The 20,762-nt window shown below is 33.8% G+C and overlaps 2 protein-coding genes across 3 annotated transcripts; one reads left to right on the top strand and one right to left on the bottom strand.

The window, feature by feature from the left end:
- Positions 1–449: 449 nt before the first annotated feature.
- On the bottom strand, positions 450–2,791 carry LOC148933425 (uncharacterized). The gene is made up of 2 exons (XM_089057814.1): positions 2,629–2,791; positions 450–718 (listed from the first exon to the last, which is right to left on the bottom strand). The coding sequence occupies exons 1-2, from the start codon at positions 2,737–2,739 to the stop codon at positions 491–493; spliced, it is 339 nt and encodes a 112-aa protein (XP_088913940.1). The 5' UTR covers positions 2,740–2,791; the 3' UTR covers positions 450–490.
- Positions 2,792–15,038: 12,247 nt separating this feature from the next.
- On the top strand, positions 15,039–20,734 carry SIEL (ARM repeat superfamily protein). Of its 2 annotated transcripts, XM_089062534.1 has the most exons (9): positions 15,039–15,738; positions 15,949–16,029; positions 16,461–16,694; positions 16,837–17,028; positions 17,564–17,704; positions 18,440–18,529; positions 18,655–19,133; positions 19,467–20,020; positions 20,186–20,734. In XM_089062534.1, the coding sequence occupies exons 1-9, from the start codon at positions 15,130–15,132 to the stop codon at positions 20,383–20,385; spliced, it is 2,580 nt and encodes an 859-aa protein (XP_088918660.1). In that variant the 5' UTR covers positions 15,039–15,129; the 3' UTR covers positions 20,386–20,734. The 2 variants fall into 2 exon arrangements, with proteins under 2 accessions (XP_088918660.1, XP_088918659.1); XM_089062533.1 differs by having other exon boundaries at positions 19,467–20,734.
- The last annotated feature ends 28 nt before the right edge of the window (positions 20,735–20,762 follow it).

The raw sequence follows: 20,762 nt of genomic DNA, 5'->3' as shown, positions 1-20,762 counted from the left end.
AAGTTCGAGATGGATGTTTAGACGGTAGTACTCGCGGTGATTAATTTACAGAAAAATGAATTTATCTATGGGGCATTAGTAGAAGATTGTCGTCAGCTTTTAAAGAGGTTTTGGCATCCTCTATGAGGTTTGTAAGACGATCAACGAATCAGATTGCTCATATACTTGTTTGAACATCGAGTTTTATAGCTGGTAGCAAGTATTAGTTGGATTGTAGTATTACAATTTTTATTCGCGAGGTAAGCGTTACGGATTTGATTAAATAATAACTATATACTATTCGGTGTAAAAAAAAAGATATTAAAGTAATGCGAATGATTGAAGGTGATTCCTAAAGAAATGCAATTTCCATTACTTAAACCCGCCACTACCAAATAGAGTATGGATGTGTGATCACTTTATAATGAAACCGCAAAATATAATGATTTATTTCCAATAGAAACACGTCATCAGTATAAAACGATTATTGAATAAAAATAGATTGGTAGGATTACAATTTTGATGTGTTTCTACCCATATTAACGTCAAAAACTTTTAAGACAAATCTAGTCTTAGGTATAGACAACTTGTCCTGTAAAATGGATCCAATGGTTGCAATTAGCTCTCTCTTCACTTTGGTATTGAGGCCTCCCATGGCCATAATTTCAGCTAGTGCAGCTGGTTCTTTATTACCTCCAAACGTAAGAGGCACTGACCCTTTTATCAGAACCATCACGAACTGCCAAAATCACAACAAACATCGTTAGAATTTAATTTGATTATGTCTGTATTAAAATGGGTCACTCACCGCCCTTAAAAGATCTCATAAGAGAGGGCTATCTAATTTTATATAGATGAAACATGATCATCATAATGTCGATGCAGAACAAGAATGCGTGTTTTCAACACGCCCCTGCACGTATGGACCAGAATGCACATCGGACGTCCACACATGCAGGCAAAAAGGATTACATCGATGAGACATAATCCTCATCAAAGTACATATATAGATGAGACATAATCCTCATCAAACGATGTTAGGACAAAAATGATAATTTTCAAAAGTCTGAATGTAGCATTTTATTTTAAAATCAAAATTGGAGTATGAAGCAAGCGTGGTATAATAACAAAATGGGATGCTTTTGTAATTAAAAGTGATTTTGTAGATAGTACAAAAATTGCACGACAAATTGCTCCCAAAGTGGAGTAGTAGTATTACAATATAATGGTTCTTTAACTGAATATTCAAGCCCCACTAAGTGATCTTCCCATGCATTATTAATTTTGTTTAATACTTTATTTTGGTTGGAAGAATGTGCAGACAAATTTTAATTGCTAAACGAGGCCCTCGTGTTTGTGTTTAAAACGTTATAAATTAAGCACTACTTTTTCTTTAATAAAGTGAATCATAAAGCATATCTGTTTAATTAGAAAAAAAAAACACTTGAGCGATTCAAAAAACAATGGTAATAAAAAATAGTGATTTTATAAATTCATCAACTTTACTATCTAGATTCATAAGATCTTTAAGTGGCGTTGCGTTGTTCATATATGGACATGTCTAAAATACCTAATTCATATAATTAGTAAAGAAAATAAAAATAACTACTAGTACTATATAACATTATCTTATATTGATGTAAAGGGAGAACTAAAACAACTATATAAATGTTAGACCCAGCTTCTTCGTTATCAATTGCTCTTAGGATGAAATCCATAAATTTCCTATCAAGATATCAAAACGAATCACCTAGTGTGGGCTAAATTTAATTGATCCAGTAGTATATTTGAACTGACATTTAGAAAAATGATTAGCCCAACAATATATCTGGTTTTAAATCTGGGACAGTTCGATAGAAAACTAGTCAACCGATCAGAATGACGTTCAACCCCTCTAAGGTTCTCTTAGAAGAATTTAAGAAATAGTGTTGCTAAATAAAGCAAAACAACTATAATAATATCTCATATTTGTTTAAAACTATATATGTTCACCAATTAATTAGGATGAAACTCAATTTTATGTGAATATACATATGCACTTTGATGCTATATAAACCAATTTGGTGGAAAAAAGAGGCCGATGCTAAAAGAAATATATGTGTGGGAAATTAGTGAGCTAATATTATTTTATTTTATTTTATTATAGAATCTTAATTGGCAGTAATAGGGCTGCCAAATATATAGTCCTATTTAATAAACTATAATAAACCTAAAAATAAGGTGTAAACGAAATAGCCCTGTTTGGGTGTATTAAAGGCAGTCATGTTAGCTTTAAATTGTTCTTGAAAATAGTTATAGCTTCATTTATTTTTGGTGAGCAAGTAAGTAAAAAAATGCAATACGCAACAAGAATGCAGAGACATGACAACAATTGATCACAAAATCCGTGTTCTATCCACTTGTATTTGAAATAATAACAAAAACACATGCATTATCAATAACATCCACCCACTCACTATCCATCTTAATGGAACACTAAATAAACACCTAAATAAAAATCTAGTCATGAATCGCAATAGAAGCAAAAAAGGAAAAATTAGATTAATTATTAGTAGTAATTACCACTAATAATTACTCACTCTTTTTCCAAATTTCAATTTCCAACCAATCAAATCAAATCGAGAGAGACAGAGAGAGATGTACTCTTACGTTTTCGGGCTTTCCGACGATCTGAGAAACGGCGGTTGTGAGAGTGGAGAAGACGGAATCGGCGTCGACTCCGTCAAGATTAACGTTGGTCGAGATATCAAGACAAGGCATTTTCTCTCTCTAGTTTTTAATAATTATTTTTTGGCTCTCACTCTTCAATGGACCTCACACTATTTATAGTTGAATATACATCTTAATATTTGGTTGCGCCTTTTATTTTTTTAATATTAATTTTTCGGTCCGATATAAATTCATCTAGAATTTTATAACGCGTCTAAAATAAGTATATTTATAAATATAAGTTAGAGTCTGACCCAGAACAACAAGAAATTAAAAACACATTATTTTAAAAAAAATCCGAGTCTTCCTGTAAATATGGATAGTCGTCTTGACTCGACATATGAAGTTATGTGAATTTTTATATAGTCTAATCATGATCCAAATAAAATAAATGAAAACCATTACATTTTAAGATTTTTCTTCGGAAAAATAGTTTTGTTTTTTCAGTTTGGTCATCCATTTTATCCTGATTATAACTCGTTTGACAAATAAATACGCTCACTTATATATTTTATAGCATAAAAAATAATTGTTAGAATCATCATGCTAACTTAATTGTGCTACGAAATACTTCATCCGTCCCACAATAAAAATTATAGTTTGTCATTTTGGTCCGACTCATAATAAGAGTCACATTTTACTTTTACTTTAAATGGTAAGTAGCATACATTCAACTAACTTTTCCAACTCACTATTCTTTACATGTCTTAAAACGCATGTCCACACCAAATATGACTCGTATTGTAGGACGGAGAGAGTAGTTGTGTTCATCTAACTCTTTATCTTGTATTCATTTATTCTATCGAGCAGAGAATTATAATAAGTTCTTTTTTCTGATAAGATGAGTCTCATTTTTAATTAATAGTATTTTAATCATTTTTTATTTTATTTTTTATTTAACTAATTTTGTTAAAATTCATATTATTTACAATCAAGGCTATTATTGACGGAGGTAGCATAAATAAATTGATCACTCTAGCATATCTTACAGGATTCTAGCATATGTAAAACATTTTTTTTATTTAAAATAATATATACGAGTTTTATCAAATTTTTATTCTGGAACATTATATAGGTCCAATTTCCAAAAGTTATTGACTCCGTTCTAAATGTGTTTGAATTAGTTTATTCAAATAAAATAAAACTCTTGAACTTTTAAAGGAAAAATTGACTCCGTATATATACATGAATTAATATGAACAATTCAAAATATGGTCATCGGCGTGGACCGTTTTCAATTGCGGTTGCTGTAGGCCAATTTTTATTGACTGATAAAAGCATATTAATTAATCAATCAATCATTTATTATTTCCGCTACATATATTTCTTGAAGATTTGGTGAAAAAATATACTATTGAGTATAAGTTGTGTACAAGTCAGATGACCATTTCAACCGATTTTAATGACAATTTGATGAATTATTTATTTTTCTATTACATTATATTTTTGGGCATAAGACTCGCACACGAAAATTGACGTCGACTTTATATTAAGTATTGGATTTCCATTATATATTTATATCATGTTATGTGGTAGGACCATGTGCAATTAAGAGTGCGATGCTTGTAGATGTGAAGTCAACCGAATAGTTATTTGTTTGGAGTTGTGAGATCGGTAATTATGTGGTGTCCTTTTTATATGATTAAATTTGGTTTTTCAATATATTAGAACTTTGAATTTAGACGTCGAATCATGTTTGAAAAAGTATTGCAAATATTCGTGTTTAATAAGTAAGGGAGACATATTTTATCTTGGAAAGTCAATCAAATCAAGAGTAAGATTGGGTGAGAATAATTTCTTGTATAGTTTTGATTGGAGCCTATAAAAACAATATAGTATAACATTAGAAGAAAAATATTCAATTCAACACGAATATGGTTTTTAATTTGTTTTGCATCTTTGATTTTCTACATTTTAATTATAATCATTACACCGGAGCAGCTAATGATCCATAATCAATAGTTAATTCAGTTACTATTATAGTGCCAAAACATGGCTCCTTTATATATATATGACCAACTATAATTGAAAAGGTTAGATAGGCTTCTAGATATAACAAAAGTTGTCCAAGTTGGCTCGTAAACATGCGCAAAAATCGTTTAAAGTATGAATAAAAGACTCCTTAGACACGAGTTAACACTGTCAATAAAAATTTTGATTTTTAAAAGAAGTCTAAACTTTAATCGAAATTGAAGAACTCTTGAGAATGAGTATAAACTATTCATGAAATTGAATATTTAATATTTGCGACTTAAGTATTGAAAAGTGAAGGAATCAAGTGCAAATTGTTGGATAATCAATCAAGCAAAAAAAATTACTTGAAATAAATCAAGTAAATATTTGCATAAACAGATAATGTTTTCTCGTATGGTTTTGGTTGGATCTTATAAAAGGCTATGCAAAAATTAGAAGAAGGCCATCCAATTTTCAATACAAAGTAGTTAATGTGTATATATTTTTTATTTTCATCAATTTATTTTGTTTGCTATCATTTTACTTTAAAACTTGACTTCAACTGGAAAACATTGATCGATAGAAACTACTAGTACTTCTTGCATTCCATTATAAGTGATGTATATTTCTGACATCTCAAACTAAGTCACATATTTGTTCTTTTGACAAAAATATTATTTCTATTTTATTTTCTCCTTTTATCATATTCTTTTTATTTTAATTTTTTCTCATATTTTAGTATATCTATATTTAACTAATTAGACACCAATATATTCTTAAGCTAAAAAAAATCGTTACTTAAATTGAGATGAATGAGTATTTGATTTTTTATGCCAAACAATATAATTCAAATATCAAGTACTTCCTCCGTTCCAACTAATTTGAGTCATATGTCTTTTTTGGATATATAATTAAATTGAGTCATTTCCTTTTTTAATAAAAAATAAAACATTTAATCATTCTTATTTTATTTCATCACTTACTTTACTCTCTCTTTATTTTTCACACTTTATTCCTCTCTCTCACCTTTTAACATATTACTTTCTGAATCTCTGTGCCTTTTGACTCAACTTAATTGAGACGGAACAAGTACTACACATGGTAAAAGGTTTGGTACAGAATATTACAAAATCTAACACAAAACTCTATTTTACTTGCATTTGCGCATAAACTATTTTTCCTCTGTCATGTTAGTATTTTCAATTTCAGTCACAATATCTGACATAAGACAATCTCAAAATCAGTCACAGTTTATTTTACCGTTGTTCTTTTAAAATTAATTTTAATCGTAATAAACTTTATATATTAATATTTCATAAAAATTACTCCCTCTGTCCAATAATAGATGTTACACTTTCCTTTTTAGTTTGTCCCACAAAAGATGTCACATTTCCTTGGAAAAAACTCTCTCTCACATTAATATAAATATACTATCTTCTCTCTCCACCTAACACACAAAACAACTTCACCTAAAATCTCGTATCAATCCTCAAGTGTGTCATCTATTATGGGACGGGGGAAGTATTTAATTATCAATATTTTATTAAATTAACAATTGTAATATTAATGTTGAATAATGGGAAGACAAACAATCTTCTTTCTCACTCTCATTTCTCACGTCTTCTTTCTCCCCTTTCTTTCTTTTGCAAATTAGAAATAAAAAATCAATTGTGCGGTGGCAATCCGGCCACAATAGGGCCAAAAAGCCTGTTGCGCTTGCCTGCGCGGCAAAAACCTCCCAGCGTCCCCCACATTTTGCACCTGCAAAAGTGCCACAAAACCGGCACACGTGGACTTCTGGTTTCATTGGTTCTCTTGTTAATTGTAGTGATACTACTATTTATTAATTTATTTATTTTAATGGATAAATAAACATAAATTTAAAATTAATGTCACATAGGATTCGAACCTAGACTCACTATTTATCAAATTAATTGCTACTTATATTACCTAAAATTAAAAATCTTAGTTAATATAGAGACATCGCTTATGTTCAAATAAGCAATATTGAATTTCAATTTCACTTTTTATTAGTACTACATATTTGCACGAGAGGCTATCAATTTTTTTTAGCTAGACAGAGACACCAATTTAACACGGCAATTATAAATACTCCTAGATACTCATCGAAAAAATAGGGCACACCTATTGTCTATTGACTTTGCCATAACATATTATTTTCAACAGCCTAGCACAGTTGGGTCTTAATTTTTGCTGACTTTAATTTTTTTTTACAGTTGGTTAGTTGGCAATGAAACCAGATTATAGTTGGCTAGTTGGCATTGACACCACATGTAGTAGTATATATAACTCTGTCCACAAAATCTAACCCGCAGTTTTCATTTTGGTGTTAAAATCGTGCTTGGTCAAAGGACTTTAACTAATAATACATGTGATGAAATATTTAATTTTATGAAACTAAATGCAACAATGTTGATCTACGTTCTGAGTAGATGATCATAGTATATTCATTTTCTCAAATCTGATTCTTGGTGAGTGAGAAATGATATATTAAAGTTGGTCGGTCACAATAAAAATAGAAATGAGCTAGAGAAAAACCAAGCGAATAATTAACCAAGTGTTAATTATCCTACATCGGGGATGATAAACTTCTTTGATGAGGTATTTAATAAGATGAATTATTGTGTGTAATCATTATCGTGGAATAAGACGGGTGACAGAGCCCACACGCGCGCCGCCATCCGCCAGCGAGCCGCGCACCGCTCCCCGTGTGCCTTGTACCATGTGCTTTTTTTTGGAGTTGGTCGTTGAGCGTGGCTCGATCCCCGCCTATTCTTTTTAAACAACCTCAATAATTCCATGTTGTCTCCGACGGACCCCGACTCATGGTGGGTCCTGGTCCACGTCGTGTCTACGATGGACCCCGAGCTTAGCGGGTGACAAAAGGTCCACATTGTACCCCGTCGTGTAGCGTGTCCAGGTGCATCGTGTCTCTTCAGCTCCCAACGGCTAGTGCAACAGTCAGTAACCCTCGACAGTTATAGTCAATGGCCTTCATGACATACATTATGTCTGTTGTCTCTAGCAATCCCTGCGGGTGGACTTGGCCTATTTATGCACCCCTTGCATTTCATACTCCCTCCGTCCCAATAAATATGAAACATTTGGTTTCCGGCATGGGATTTTATGCAGTGTTGTTTTGTGAGTTGATGAAGAGAAAGTAAAGTAGGAGAGATGGAAAAATAGAGAGAGTGATATTTCTATTTTAGGAAACGTTTCATTTTTAGTGGGACAACCTAAAAAGGAAAACGTTGCATTTCTAATGGGACAGAGGGAGTACATAACAAACTCAAGCATTTTGCATACACGCTCTACCTTTCTGTCAGTGGCGGGTCTAGAAGTTTTAAATTTGGGGTGCCAATTGTATGTACATAAATACAAAACTATATAAAAAATGCTAAATTTTAAAATACGACTTGTGATCAATGTCGAACCAATTTTAAAGACTGAACAAGAGATCAAATCTGATCCACTCATTTTTATAATCTTGTGGTATTAGGAAAATATTCAATTTGTTCATATGCTCTCACCAACACCAGCAAGAACGTCTCCAGCCCTCTCATCGTGCTGCACGCCGTTGGCAGCGACCAGCTCCGCAGTGGCAGCGGACAGCGGGTGATGGAGGGATGCTCGAGCGGCGGCAGTGACGAAAGGCTTGGCAGACAGCAGAGGCGGCTGCAGGACGGAGGCGAACAACTACGCTGCAGCACGGCGAGCGGCATCCGGCAATGCTACGACGCCGCAACTGGCGGCAACGCTGTGGTGTGTGACAGTGATACTAATCGTCCATTGGAGGCGCAGGAGTCGCGACGGCGGCTGGACCGAACGGGGCAACAACAGGTGACTGGATGTTAGTAATGAAGTAAATATGACATTTTATTGAAATACAATATTAACTGTGTTAAACGTCAAACGATATTAATGAACTTATTACTTTATTCAACCATGCTATTACTTCATTCAATTATTTTATTACTTTATTCAAATAAGTTTTACTTCATTCATTCTTCTAGGTTATTTAGTTTTCATATTACTTCATTCGGATAGGATATTACTTCATTTCTCTAGTTTATAGCTTCATAATGTGTTATGACATGCCTCTCACTTGAAGTAAATTCAGTATGTAATGAGTGACGAAAATTCAGTTGAAGTAAATTGGCTACCTAATTAAGAGTGAAAATTTTCACTATATCAAATCATCTAATCCATCAAATTCAAGATCCTATGGTTCAAATTTGGTCTCTAGTTCGGCACTAAGAAGTGGACTTGTGAATTATGGGACTCCTTAAAATACTATTTAATTTTAAAATGGGATAATGTAAATAACTAAGCGAAATTAAAGTTACGAGATCATATAAAAACATTAATATATGGAGTATTTAATTAAGATTTATAATAAGAGGCAAATTATATTAAAAACAATGTGATAATAATCCTTTCCTATTTACTGTAGAAAAGAAGAAAAAGCTTCTAACTGTAACTACAAAATATAATTAAGAGACTAAAATATCCATACTCCTATATACTGAACAAAAACTGCACAACAGAGTCGAAACTCAGTCCTCCCACTAACGAAGACAAGCCCTTTGCCACTAGACCACGGGCTCGTTTAGTAATTCTATTAGTTTATAACAATATATTATCAAGTGGGAACGTTTTGGGGTACAATCGTTCCCCTTTGTTCCCACTTGAATCCGTCACTTCTTTCTGCATAATCTTCCCCTCAAAGTTTTGTTCTCACCTTACTTCTATTCACCGGAGCTTTGCTGTTAGCGGTGCTGCTATTTTAGAGACGAAGCCGTTTTAATTTTGGGGACGACATGTCAATCCAAGAGGACTCCTCGATTCGGCTTACCTTTTTCTGCAAGTTTATTCCGTGTAATTTTCTTCTTGTTCTTTCCGTGTAATTTTCGCCCGACAAGTTTGTATCTCTGTATACCCAAAATCAGTGGCGGATCCAGACTTTTGGAATAGAGGGTGCAAATTTTATAACAAAATATATACATACCATATTAAAAATAACATATCTAAAAATTAATGTTCAAGTTTAAAGTCACATAATCAAAAAAAATTTAAACTATCTAGTATTAAAAATGGGACAGAAAATTTAATATTTTGAATCCATATCAAGTATTAAAATGTTAATTAAAATAAATTGCAACCACCTAATATCTAAAATAGAATAATAAAAAAGAAATAGTAACATTTAAAAGCCACCTAAAATTTACATAAAATAGAATAATAACATTAAAAAACTACCCTAATATCTAAAATATAAAATAGAATGATAAAAAGAAATAGTAACATTTAAAAGCTACCTAAAATCAGCACAAAATAGAATAATGAAATTAAGAAACTACTTCTACATAAGATCAGTAAACAAACGTAAATATAAAATAGAATAATAAAAAAGAAAGTAACATTTAAAATCAGCATAAAATAGAATAATGAAATTAAGAAACTACTCCTACATAAGATCAGTAAACAAACTTAAAAATAAAATAGAATAATAAAAAAGAAATTAACATTTAAAAGCTACCCCAAAGAAAGGATGCTGAGGGGAGGAATCGATCTTAGTTCTACACGGTCAGAAGTCGCTCATTTACAGCTAGACTAGCGATGCTATTTGTTAAATATACTTCTCAATAATAACCTAATAGCAGAAATATTTGGGGGTATAGTCATACCCCCTTGCTCTCACCTGCCTCCGCCAGTGCCCAAAATCCAACATTTGGGACTTCTAGAAATAAAAGAAACATTTAGATTTAGTTATAGAAATAAAAGATACTTCATTCGTTCCATGTTAATAGAGTCAATTTTACTATTTGGTAAGTTCCAAGTTAATTGAGTCATCTCTATTTTTGACAAAAATAACCATCTTTCTTACTTTATTATCTTTTCATCTGTTTTACTTTCTCTCCCACTTTATTTTGGCACCTCTCTTTCTAACATGAGGTTTTCATTTTGGGACTTCTAGAAATAAAAGATATAATTACATCTAGAAATAATAGATACATTTCCTTTTCAGCCTAGCTTAGATGAGTCTTAATTTTTTTTGACTTAAGCTAGGTCTTAATTTTTTTTTACTTTAAATTTTTGTGTTACAGTTGGCTAGTTTACATTGAAACTTGATTACTGAGGGTGTCTACAATAATGTGGACAAAGCACAGCCCCAAAAAAACTTTTCTATTAAGCATAAAAACTTGTTCACAACCGCAAATCACATTATTTTAACAATGATTGGCACAAATCACATTATTTTATCACAAAAAACCGAAAATTTAGAAAAAAAAAAAAGAAAGTGGCCGGCGCCGCCCGCCACGGGCAGCACAACGGCCCCGGTCCCTGCGCCCCGCCCTCGCCGACTACTTGGGGCGCCCGCGTCCTCCCACGCCTCGGCCGCCGGCATCCTCCCCTATAGAGAATCGCAGCTCATCACAGTGGACATTTTAATGTACTATGTGAATATTAATCCCACATGTATATATTACTTTGTCCACAAAATCGAAGACTCAGTTTTCATTTTGGGACATCTTGAAATAAAAGATACATTTACTTTTTCATTTTTAATTAGTAAGCAAACTATGTACTTAAAAATAATATATAAAATAAAAAGAATTTCGAAAATTGAAATTTAAAAAAAAAAAATCAAATTATTTGTTTAAAATTGAACTGCATAGCTTTGATCTTTGTAGAAAGATTATTATTTATATATATATATATACACTAGCACGGAGCTGCGAAAAAGGTATGCTAAATCACCCTTCTTGTTTGAAAGGAGTACTATTTTTATAAATAAATAGTAGTAATAGACTTTGTGGAACCGAAAAAGGTTTTACTAAATCACGCTTGCTCTGGCAAATGCCTTAACAAAATAAAAATATATACTGCATCTGTCTCGTTAAGGCAGGAACTTTGGAAATGTTACGAGTTTTAATGTGAAATATTAGGTTTATAAAAGAGAAAATATTTATCAAAAATAAAAAGAATTATTATTATGGAATGAATTAAAATGAAAAAAAGAATACTATTTTATCGGAGTCACGGACGAGTACAACATAAATTCCTAAGGACTTACATTCGCATTTAAATTTGATAGTTTAAAGATATACACCGTAATTATTACTCCCTCCAATATTCTATAGTAATAGAGTCAATTTTCTATTTTGGTATGTTCCATAGTAATAGAATTATTTTCCTTTTTAGTAAAAGTCAACAAATTTTACACACCTACTTTACGGAATCGGATCCTTTGTTGTGCCCCTTGGCACAACAGCAGCTACTGTGCATTAAACGCAGCTTGCAACAAATGAAACGCAGGTATGTGTTGTTCATTCTGTTTATTTCCTTATCCATTCTTTTACAATTTTATTCCTTTTTTCCTTTTCTTTTACAGCATGATTTCGTATGAACTTATGGTAGTTGCATGATTTAAGTTATCGAATAATGTCTATGTCGGCTACTAATTCAGGCACAAATACCCATATTAAATCTTCATTTGTAATTTAATTAAATAAAGAAAAGCAAAAAAGAATAAAAAGGAATGAAATTGTAAAATAATGGATAAGGAAATAAAAAGAATGAACAACACATACCTGCGTTTCATTTGTTGCAAGCTGCGTTTAATGCACAGCAGCTTGGCACAGCAGAGGATCCGATTCCCTACTTTACTCTCTCTTACTATATTCTCTCTTCATCTCTCTATTTTTTTCATTTTCCCCTATATTTTCTCTTTACTTAACTCATCTAAAACAATTTTTCTTATTCTCCGTGCAAAAAAAAAATGTCTCAATTACTATAGAACGGAGGAAGTATGATAGTTGGCCAAAAATATGATACATTTATGAAACCGGACCCCTTATCTATATGACTATATATATTATTCTAATTACATAGCAAATGGAGTAGTAATATATGTAGGGTCGAATTTAATACTTAATAAAATTGAGATAGGGACTTGACACAAAATTACTTTTTTACTCTGAATTTGTATATTATATTGTAGTACATTAAAGGTATTGTCGTTCCGAATTGAATATAAAATAGACATTTTCTAGTTTATCACCTATGTTTACTGATCTAAAATTTCTTTACCCTAAAATGAAAATTAACTATTCCCTCCGTCCCAGCTAAAATTAACTATTCCCTCCGTCCCAACTAAGATGATACATTTCTTGGTCGACACGGAATTTTAAGAGTTATTGTTAAAGAGTTTTCTTGGAGAAAGAAAAGATGAGTATAAGTATTAAAATAGAGAAAGAGATAAAGATGAATATTTTAATAAAAGTGAGAAAAAGAAGTTGAGTGTATTAATTGGAGAGATAAAGTTTCCAAAAAAAGAAATGTGTCATCTTAATTGAGACAAACTAAAAAGGAAAACATGTCATCTTAAACGGGACGGGACGGAAGGAGTAGTTTTTTTATTGAGGTCAATTATCTAACATGAGTCCATCCTATCTATGTTGGCTTATTTATTGTGCTAGTCTCTTTAGTACTCTATCGATTCAATGCTAGAGTGAAACACTTCTTTTTCGTGCTACTTCAGTTACATAATATCTTTATTTTTCGCACTTATTTTATAATAAATACAATAAATATTTAAAGTAGAGAGAAATTAAAATGAGAGAGATAATAATGCATAAGAAACTTTCCTCTATACTCCTCCGTCCAGGGACGGAACCACCAGTGGCCAAGCCACCACTCCAGCGGGGGCGGCTTGGCCGGTCCCGGAAACCTCCCACCCATGGTCTCCCTCCGCGTCGGCGCTCAGGCACTGAATCCAAAATATTCACAGTAAGACTCAGTAGCGGCGTACAAAAATTTGGGGAAGAAAAAGATTATGGGCTTGAATTCACGTAGTACTATTTGTTGGACTATTTTCTACTGCATTTAAATTTTAAACAAGCCCAAGTGTAAACAATTACACCTTTGTCAAGCCGAGAAATTCTTTTTCACCAATTTTGCTCTCTTCTTTTAATCTTTTTTTTCCTTCCTGTTTTATTTTCACTTTTCCAATCAAGAGTGTGGGACACTTCTCACCATATCGTCCAAATTTTAATTCCTAAAGGAATATAAAGTTTGCAAACACAATAATTTCAATCTCTTCACCTTAATTTAATATTCTCTAGATAAAATATTTCAAGTACAATACTACTAGTTACTTTACATACAATATTCATCGATTTAATCATCAATGAAATTTCATTATTTTAAATTATTTCTTCACACAAAATAAAAAATGTCAATCAAATCAATGAAATGATAAAAGAAGAAATTATGCAGAGTTTATCAATTTACTGAATAAATGTACATATCTTCTCAATTCCCACATTGTATAGTAGTAGATTATTTTATGTGCAACTTTCTAAGAAAATTGAAGTGAATGTTTTTTTCAATCATTTTACATGTAAAGATAAGTGAGATCAAGCTTAGATTATAATAACTTTAGCCCAAAATGATACTCCATGTAACTATGCTAATGCATAATTATGCGTTTCACTTGAGAGATTTCTGACTTTGTACTATTCAATCATAAGAATTAATTACTTGAGTTTAACTAAATTTGGAGTTATAATTACTTTAAGCCTAATTGAATAGGTATATTTAATTACTTGAACTTAAATAAATTATATTGACAGATTTAATCACCTTGAGATTAATTAAATTTTGAGATTTAATTACTTGAAACTAATTAAATTATGACATTTATTTATTTGGAACTTAATTAAATTATGAGATTTAAGTACTTGAGATCAATAAACTCAAAGGTTAATTACTTGAGATTTAATTAAAAATTGAACGATTTAATTAATTAAAAGTTAGTTAAATGGAAAGATTTAATTACTTGGAATTATTTGAATCCAAATTATTGATTAAAAGAGTCCAACAATTTAATTGAAACTAATCCTAACAAAAAATTAATACTAGTTCGAACAATAAATTCTCGACCTAACTAGTTAAATAATTTAGGCTGAATGTCACTTAGTAGGAACTCGACCCACCTCGGTGCAATAGTCTGACCTAGTCCATCCCATCAGTACTCCCTTTTAACATTTGAAAAAATTGCCAAATAAATCACGAAGTTTGATATTTTTTGCAATTATCTCATCCTTTCCTTTTTCGACGAAATACACGCTGATGTGACAACCAATTTAACACATGTGGACAAAACGTAATTTATAACTTAATTGGACGTTGTCGTTTTTCCGGACGTTGTTTTGTGTACGTGTTTAAAACTAACTCCACGTCAACATATAGTAGTTCGTTAGGAAATGAATGATAGGATAATTTCCCGCGCCGCAATCTGAAACATTTTAACATTTTAAGAAATATGAGTAACACAGAACAGCACATTCAACTCTAGTGCTTAGTGTGAATACATTATTAGTACTCCGTACAAATCATGAAATTGTGCACAAATTTAAAATTGCGAAAAAATAACGTCTCTCATCAACTCCGCCTCTGCCGATGGAGCAACGCCTCCTCGCCGCCGGCAGGAACCATAATCAATTTCCTAAATCGTTAAACGCCCTCGTCTCTCTCGTCAGCAATCCCTGCACGTCCGATTCGACTCTTACCACCATTGCTGAAACCCTAATTTCCCATCTCCAAACCCCTAATTCCAACCACCAACAACTTCTCTCACTCCTCTCCGCTCTATCCGACCACCACCCCCGCGAAGTCGCCGCCTTCATCCTTCTCCCCTCAATTCCAATTCCCGCCCTGTCGCACGCTCTCTCGCTTCTCGATCCCGCCGATTCCGCCGCACTCGCCCTCTTCTCCGACGAGTCGTTGTTTCTCACCCTCTGTTTCTATGAGTGCGGGAAAATTAGGAAATGGCTGCTGAGGAATGTGAGTAGATTTCGCGTGAGGCCGTCGTTGTTGCTGACCATTCTCCTAGGGTTTACTATGGATCCGTATCCCTATATAAGGGAAGCTGCTTTGGATGGGCTGGTGATGGTTTTGAATGACGGTGTTGTGGTGGAGGATCGGAGTTTGGTTGGAGGTTGCTACTTTCGCGCTGCAGAGCTTCTGTTTGATGCGGACATCTCAGTGCGACGGGCGGCTGTGAGCGCGGTATTGTGTTTAATTCTGCTTCGATTTAGTTGAAATCGTTCAATGGCAGACAGTGCTTTTTTCAATTCAAATTTTGCTGCTCTTTCATTTTGAATTTCTGTCTTTACTATTGGAATTGTTTGTTTTCTTTGCATTTGTTTATTGTCGATCATACTTTTGATTAGATGATCTTTACTTACGTTTAATATATCGTGCACCCTTGGGTTCCAGGTCAGTGAATGGGGGCGGTTGAATGTTGCATTAAATCCAGATGAATATAAAAGAGATTGGTCGGATGCCTTATTTTTACAGGTTTGATATGTTCCTCTCTTCTCTAATTCGCAGATTTTTCATGCTATTTAATGGTTCCGCATGTACACACTATGGTAGTTAAAACCGTCCTAGCCATACGTTATACATGATGGAACCATTCCGCTGCGTGGACTATGCTTATAGATGCATTCCTTTATAGTAACTGTTTTAGATATCTTAGGAAATACTATACATTAACTAGTTTGTATTAACTCCAACTATTACGATTTTTTATTTTTCAAAGTTCATACTCTAATTGGAGCCCGCACCAATTCATGAACATCTGATGTCCGTAAAGTCAAGATTTTGAAAGACTTTCATGCTAGAGAGAGCTTATTGTCTGCAGGCTTTGGTTAAGTTATGTTGTTTATATAGTCACTGTTATATTACTTTTCTTAGTCTGGTATTTCTTGTTGCATGTATGCTGCCAGCTTTGCTTGATGGTAAGGGACATGGATGTTGACATAAGGGTTGCTGCTTTTGATGCGCTTGGAAAGATTCCAACTGTTTCAGAGAATATCTTGCTTCAAACCTTATCAAAGAAACCGTTGCTGTCAACCAAAGGAAAAACTTACCCAGGCCAGTACACTGAGAAATTATCTAATATTCCAGCAACTGCTGCTGCATTTACTTTTCTTCATGGATTGGGGGATGATTTTTTTCAGGTACTGTATTGTTGCTTTCACCATTGGTTGTAGATGCCACCCATTCTGATTGCCTTTTTGAAGTTCCATTATCTTCGATGTATAACTTTTTGAAGGATAGTTCATGGTTGTTTCTCTATTTCATCTTCTATTGTTACTTAAGGTCAGAAGATCTGCTTGCCATGCTCTGCAAACTCTGATGGTCCCATCTGCTGAATTTGCTTGTGGGACTGTAGACATATTGATGTGTATGCTGAGTGATGCCTCAGTGGTGGTACGCTTACAAGCTTTGGAGACTCTGCATCATATGGCTAGCCACGGCCATCTAAAAGTAGCAGAGTATCACCTGGACATGGTAAATTCTTGACCTGACTTACAATACAGAGTGTTGTCAAATGGAAACTCAACCAATATGTTCGATATGAACTTTGTATATCAGTCAGGGGCGGATGTACATGTAAAGAAAGAGGGGCAATTGCCCCACCTCATGTTTTCTATCCCATGTATTTATAACCTATTTTAAAAATTAATTTCTTTTAATCTTCTACTAAATGCCCCTCCTCAAAAGTTTAAAATTCTTTCATATGTAAATTTGCCCCCTTTCCTACAAATTTCTAGCTCTGCCCCTGATATCAGTTATCTTCAGGAAACTGGAATCTCACATGGAAACTCAACCAATATGTTCAATATGAAGTTTGTATATAGGTTGCGACCCTAATGCTTTTTAAAACCATTACATAGGCCTTCTTATACTGTGAATATTTCAAAATACCATTGCCGTTTCCCTTATCCTTTACCATCTCTTCTTCACTCTTTATATCTACAGTAGTCAAGTTGAAATATGTTGTCTGATGGATTTAGTGGCACATTAATCTGTTTGTTCATTGCAGTTCTTTAGCATTTTAATTGATAATGATGCCTTGATAAGGTCTGCAATGAGGAAGGCTCTCCAGTTTATGAAGTTACAGAAGTTGCCAATGTTTCGATCTTGCATTGAGAATCTTATAAAGAACTTGGAACTCTATCCACAGGTTGGATTGATTTCAAAGTTTGTTGTTATTTTAAACTGTGAATACTTCCATATTCTGACTTTGTGATCACACTCTTGCGTGGACCAAGCTGAGTAGTTGCTATATACCAAATGATTTTACTCTTTTCTTTCCAAATTTACATCAGTTCTTTGCATTTTCATTCTTCATAAACAGAAGATGAGGGGAATTCTATGTTGTTCATTGAAAAAGTTTGTTGATATTCAATAGTTGGAAACCAGGCCTTAAATTTAAGACCACTGCATCACAACATCTTACAAAAACATCCAGAAACATCTTCAGTTATCTTCATGCTCTGGTGGTCTCACTACTAAAATACTCCCTGCATCCCACAATAATAGTCCTAATAATAGTCCTGTTTTGCCATTTTTGTTCGTCCCACAATAAGAGTCCTATTTCACTTTTACCATAAATAGTAAGTAGACCCCACATTCCACCAACTTATTCCACTCACATTTATTATAAAACTAATATATATAAGTGGGACCCTTATTCCACTAACTTATTGAACCCACTTTTCTTTACATTTCTTAAAACCCGTCCCTCAACTAAATAGGACTCCTATTGCATGACGGAGGGAGTATATTTTAGCAACATAATCCCCTAAAATGGTTGAGACATTAAAAACATAAATGCCCTTGCGAACCTTGCATTTTTTTCCCTTTTACTCTTAAAAAAACTACTCGTAATTTAGTCCTCTTGATCCAATTTTTTCAGGATGAAGCCGATATCTTTCATGCTTTGTATAGGATTGGTTGTTTGCACAGAAAATTCGTCGTCAAGATCATTCAAGAGGTTTCTCAAGAGGTAAGTATACGTCTGATGTTTCTAAGTTGATTTTTCCCTTCAATGCTATCGCCAAACTTTATACATATGTGATGTATGCTCACTGCTTGCTCTAATTCATTTCCTTGGTTTGAATAAAATTTCAGTTGGAGCCTTCTTTAGATGGAAAGTTGGGATTTAACAAAGTGAGAACAGCTGGATTGTTTGTGCTGGCCATCTCAGCTCCTGTTTCACTTGAACGGAAAACCAGCAGTGTCCCTCCACAAATATTTTCTTATGCAGTTACACTCTTGGGTAGAATATGCTGTGGTCTTGTTGATGTTGTGGATGAGAACACCCTTTTAAGTTATCTATCTCAATGCAGCAGATTCACTTTTACATCAACTTCTGAAAATATTGAGGGGGGGTTACTGGATTTTGGTTTAAAGTACAATCGTATTCACTTACATGAAAAGAGTAATGAAGTTTCATCTCCTTCCGAAACACTTGGACCTAGCGAATTCACAAGTCCCCTTGAGTCACATGTTAAATCTATGAGCTGCGTGAAAATTATCTTCCAAAACATTGTTGATTTGTGGCCACTGATTCAACTTGGATGCATGAATGAAGTATCTCGAACATTGAGGTAATTACTATTGCACTTAAAGCTGAAATTTGCATTCTGTTTTTAGTCCTAGAGCCTCACAAGCTTGAGAAAAGTGCTTTTGTTTTTTATAATTTGGTCACTCATATGGTGCTGAGGCCTATCAGTAAGGACTAGCCAGTTACAAGATTTTTCTTTTTACAAATCTCTCTTCTTAAGCATGTTCTCCTAAACATGTTATAATTTCTGTTCTGCTTTCATTTCTCAAATTTCCAGCACTTGGGCTTACCTATCATTAATCTGCATCCTTTGATTTTCAACTAACGTTATCCTTTATGTATGCGCATTAATATTTATACTGGTTCGGATGTGCAGGAGTTGGAAAGAGGAGACTAGACATTTCGCTCGCGACTCACACCGACCCACAGGTGTCATAGTTTTTGCTATGGACTACATACACACAATAAAATTGCTTGGAAATGCTTGGGCATATTCATTATCTGAGACAAATCTCCAGTTGCAAGGGATGGGATCGTTGGAGTACCTGTTGGGTAAAATGGAAAGGAGACTCACAGAAATGCTTTACAGGTACGTTGGAATGACCAGAAACGAAGAATTACACATCCTAGAGCTAATGCTTGTGACCTATGCAATTAGACTGGCTTGCGGAGATACCTGCTACTATGAGGAATATATAAGGAAACTGGATTTTGTGCTTTGTAGCATTGAATATTTTCATAAAGAAGGTTCAGTTGAAATTTCACGGTTTGTAACTGACCTCCAAAATGTATCACGCGAAATTGGTAACTCAGACGACAAAGCCGTGGATGTGCCAGACTTGCTTCTGAATTCACTTGGGCTTTTCTCACTGCAGCATATAATGCTATCTGGAGAGCTGAAGCACCTTGATGCGGAGGTGGATGTTTGCGGTAATGATTTCCGAAAACCTCTCCCTTTTGTTCCAGGTTTACCCGTTGGTATTCCCTTTGAGATCACATTACACAACATTTCTAGTGAAATCAAATTGTGGCTTGCAATTTCTGTTGGTGAAAGATCAACTCAGTTTGTCTTTCTTGATTTGAATGAGTTTGAAGGATCCGATGAGAGAAGGAAATTCAAATTCGTTGCTCCCTTCTTTAGGACACCCAGAGTGAAACACTTGGTATTGAAGGTTTCTATCGCCATGGAAAGCTCGTCCGAGAACCGAAACTTGAAGCGCTACAATGGGCCAAAACACGAGCTCATCTACCTTTCCAGAGACAGAGAAGTTCATCTTTCCATGGTTGTTAGATGATGGATGTTCGTTGCCCGGGGGGGCACTTTCTTAATCTACGGTGGGCCACTAGGTGATAGCCATTGGTTATATTAAAAAATCGTATTACGTCTGTACTCACTCATTGACACATTGTGCAATGTGTGTTGATCAAGTGGTAGAGTGATTATTCTGAGGCCAAAGGTCTATAAAGTCCAAGGACCAAGACCATGGTGTGGTCGTAAATTTAATACTTGCATTTTCCAAGCAGTAGAGTTGTACTGCATATTAGCTTAATCTATAAATTGTAGTAGGAAAAACTTTGGGATGTACACAAATAGTATAAATATGAAAATTGGAGTCAATATACAGATTTCCTTTCGTGACATAACGATGCCTCGTTAATAAACTATCAACAA

The sequence above is a fragment of the Salvia hispanica genome, chromosome 1 (assembly GCF_029641045.1).
Source record: "Salvia hispanica isolate PSC_SH4W2 chromosome 1, Shi_PSC_v1, whole genome shotgun sequence".
Classification (NCBI taxonomy): Eukaryota; Viridiplantae; Streptophyta; class Magnoliopsida; order Lamiales; family Lamiaceae; genus Salvia; species Salvia hispanica.
Note: the sequence above shows the minus strand (reverse complement) of the source record. Positions and strands in the feature narration are given on the sequence as shown.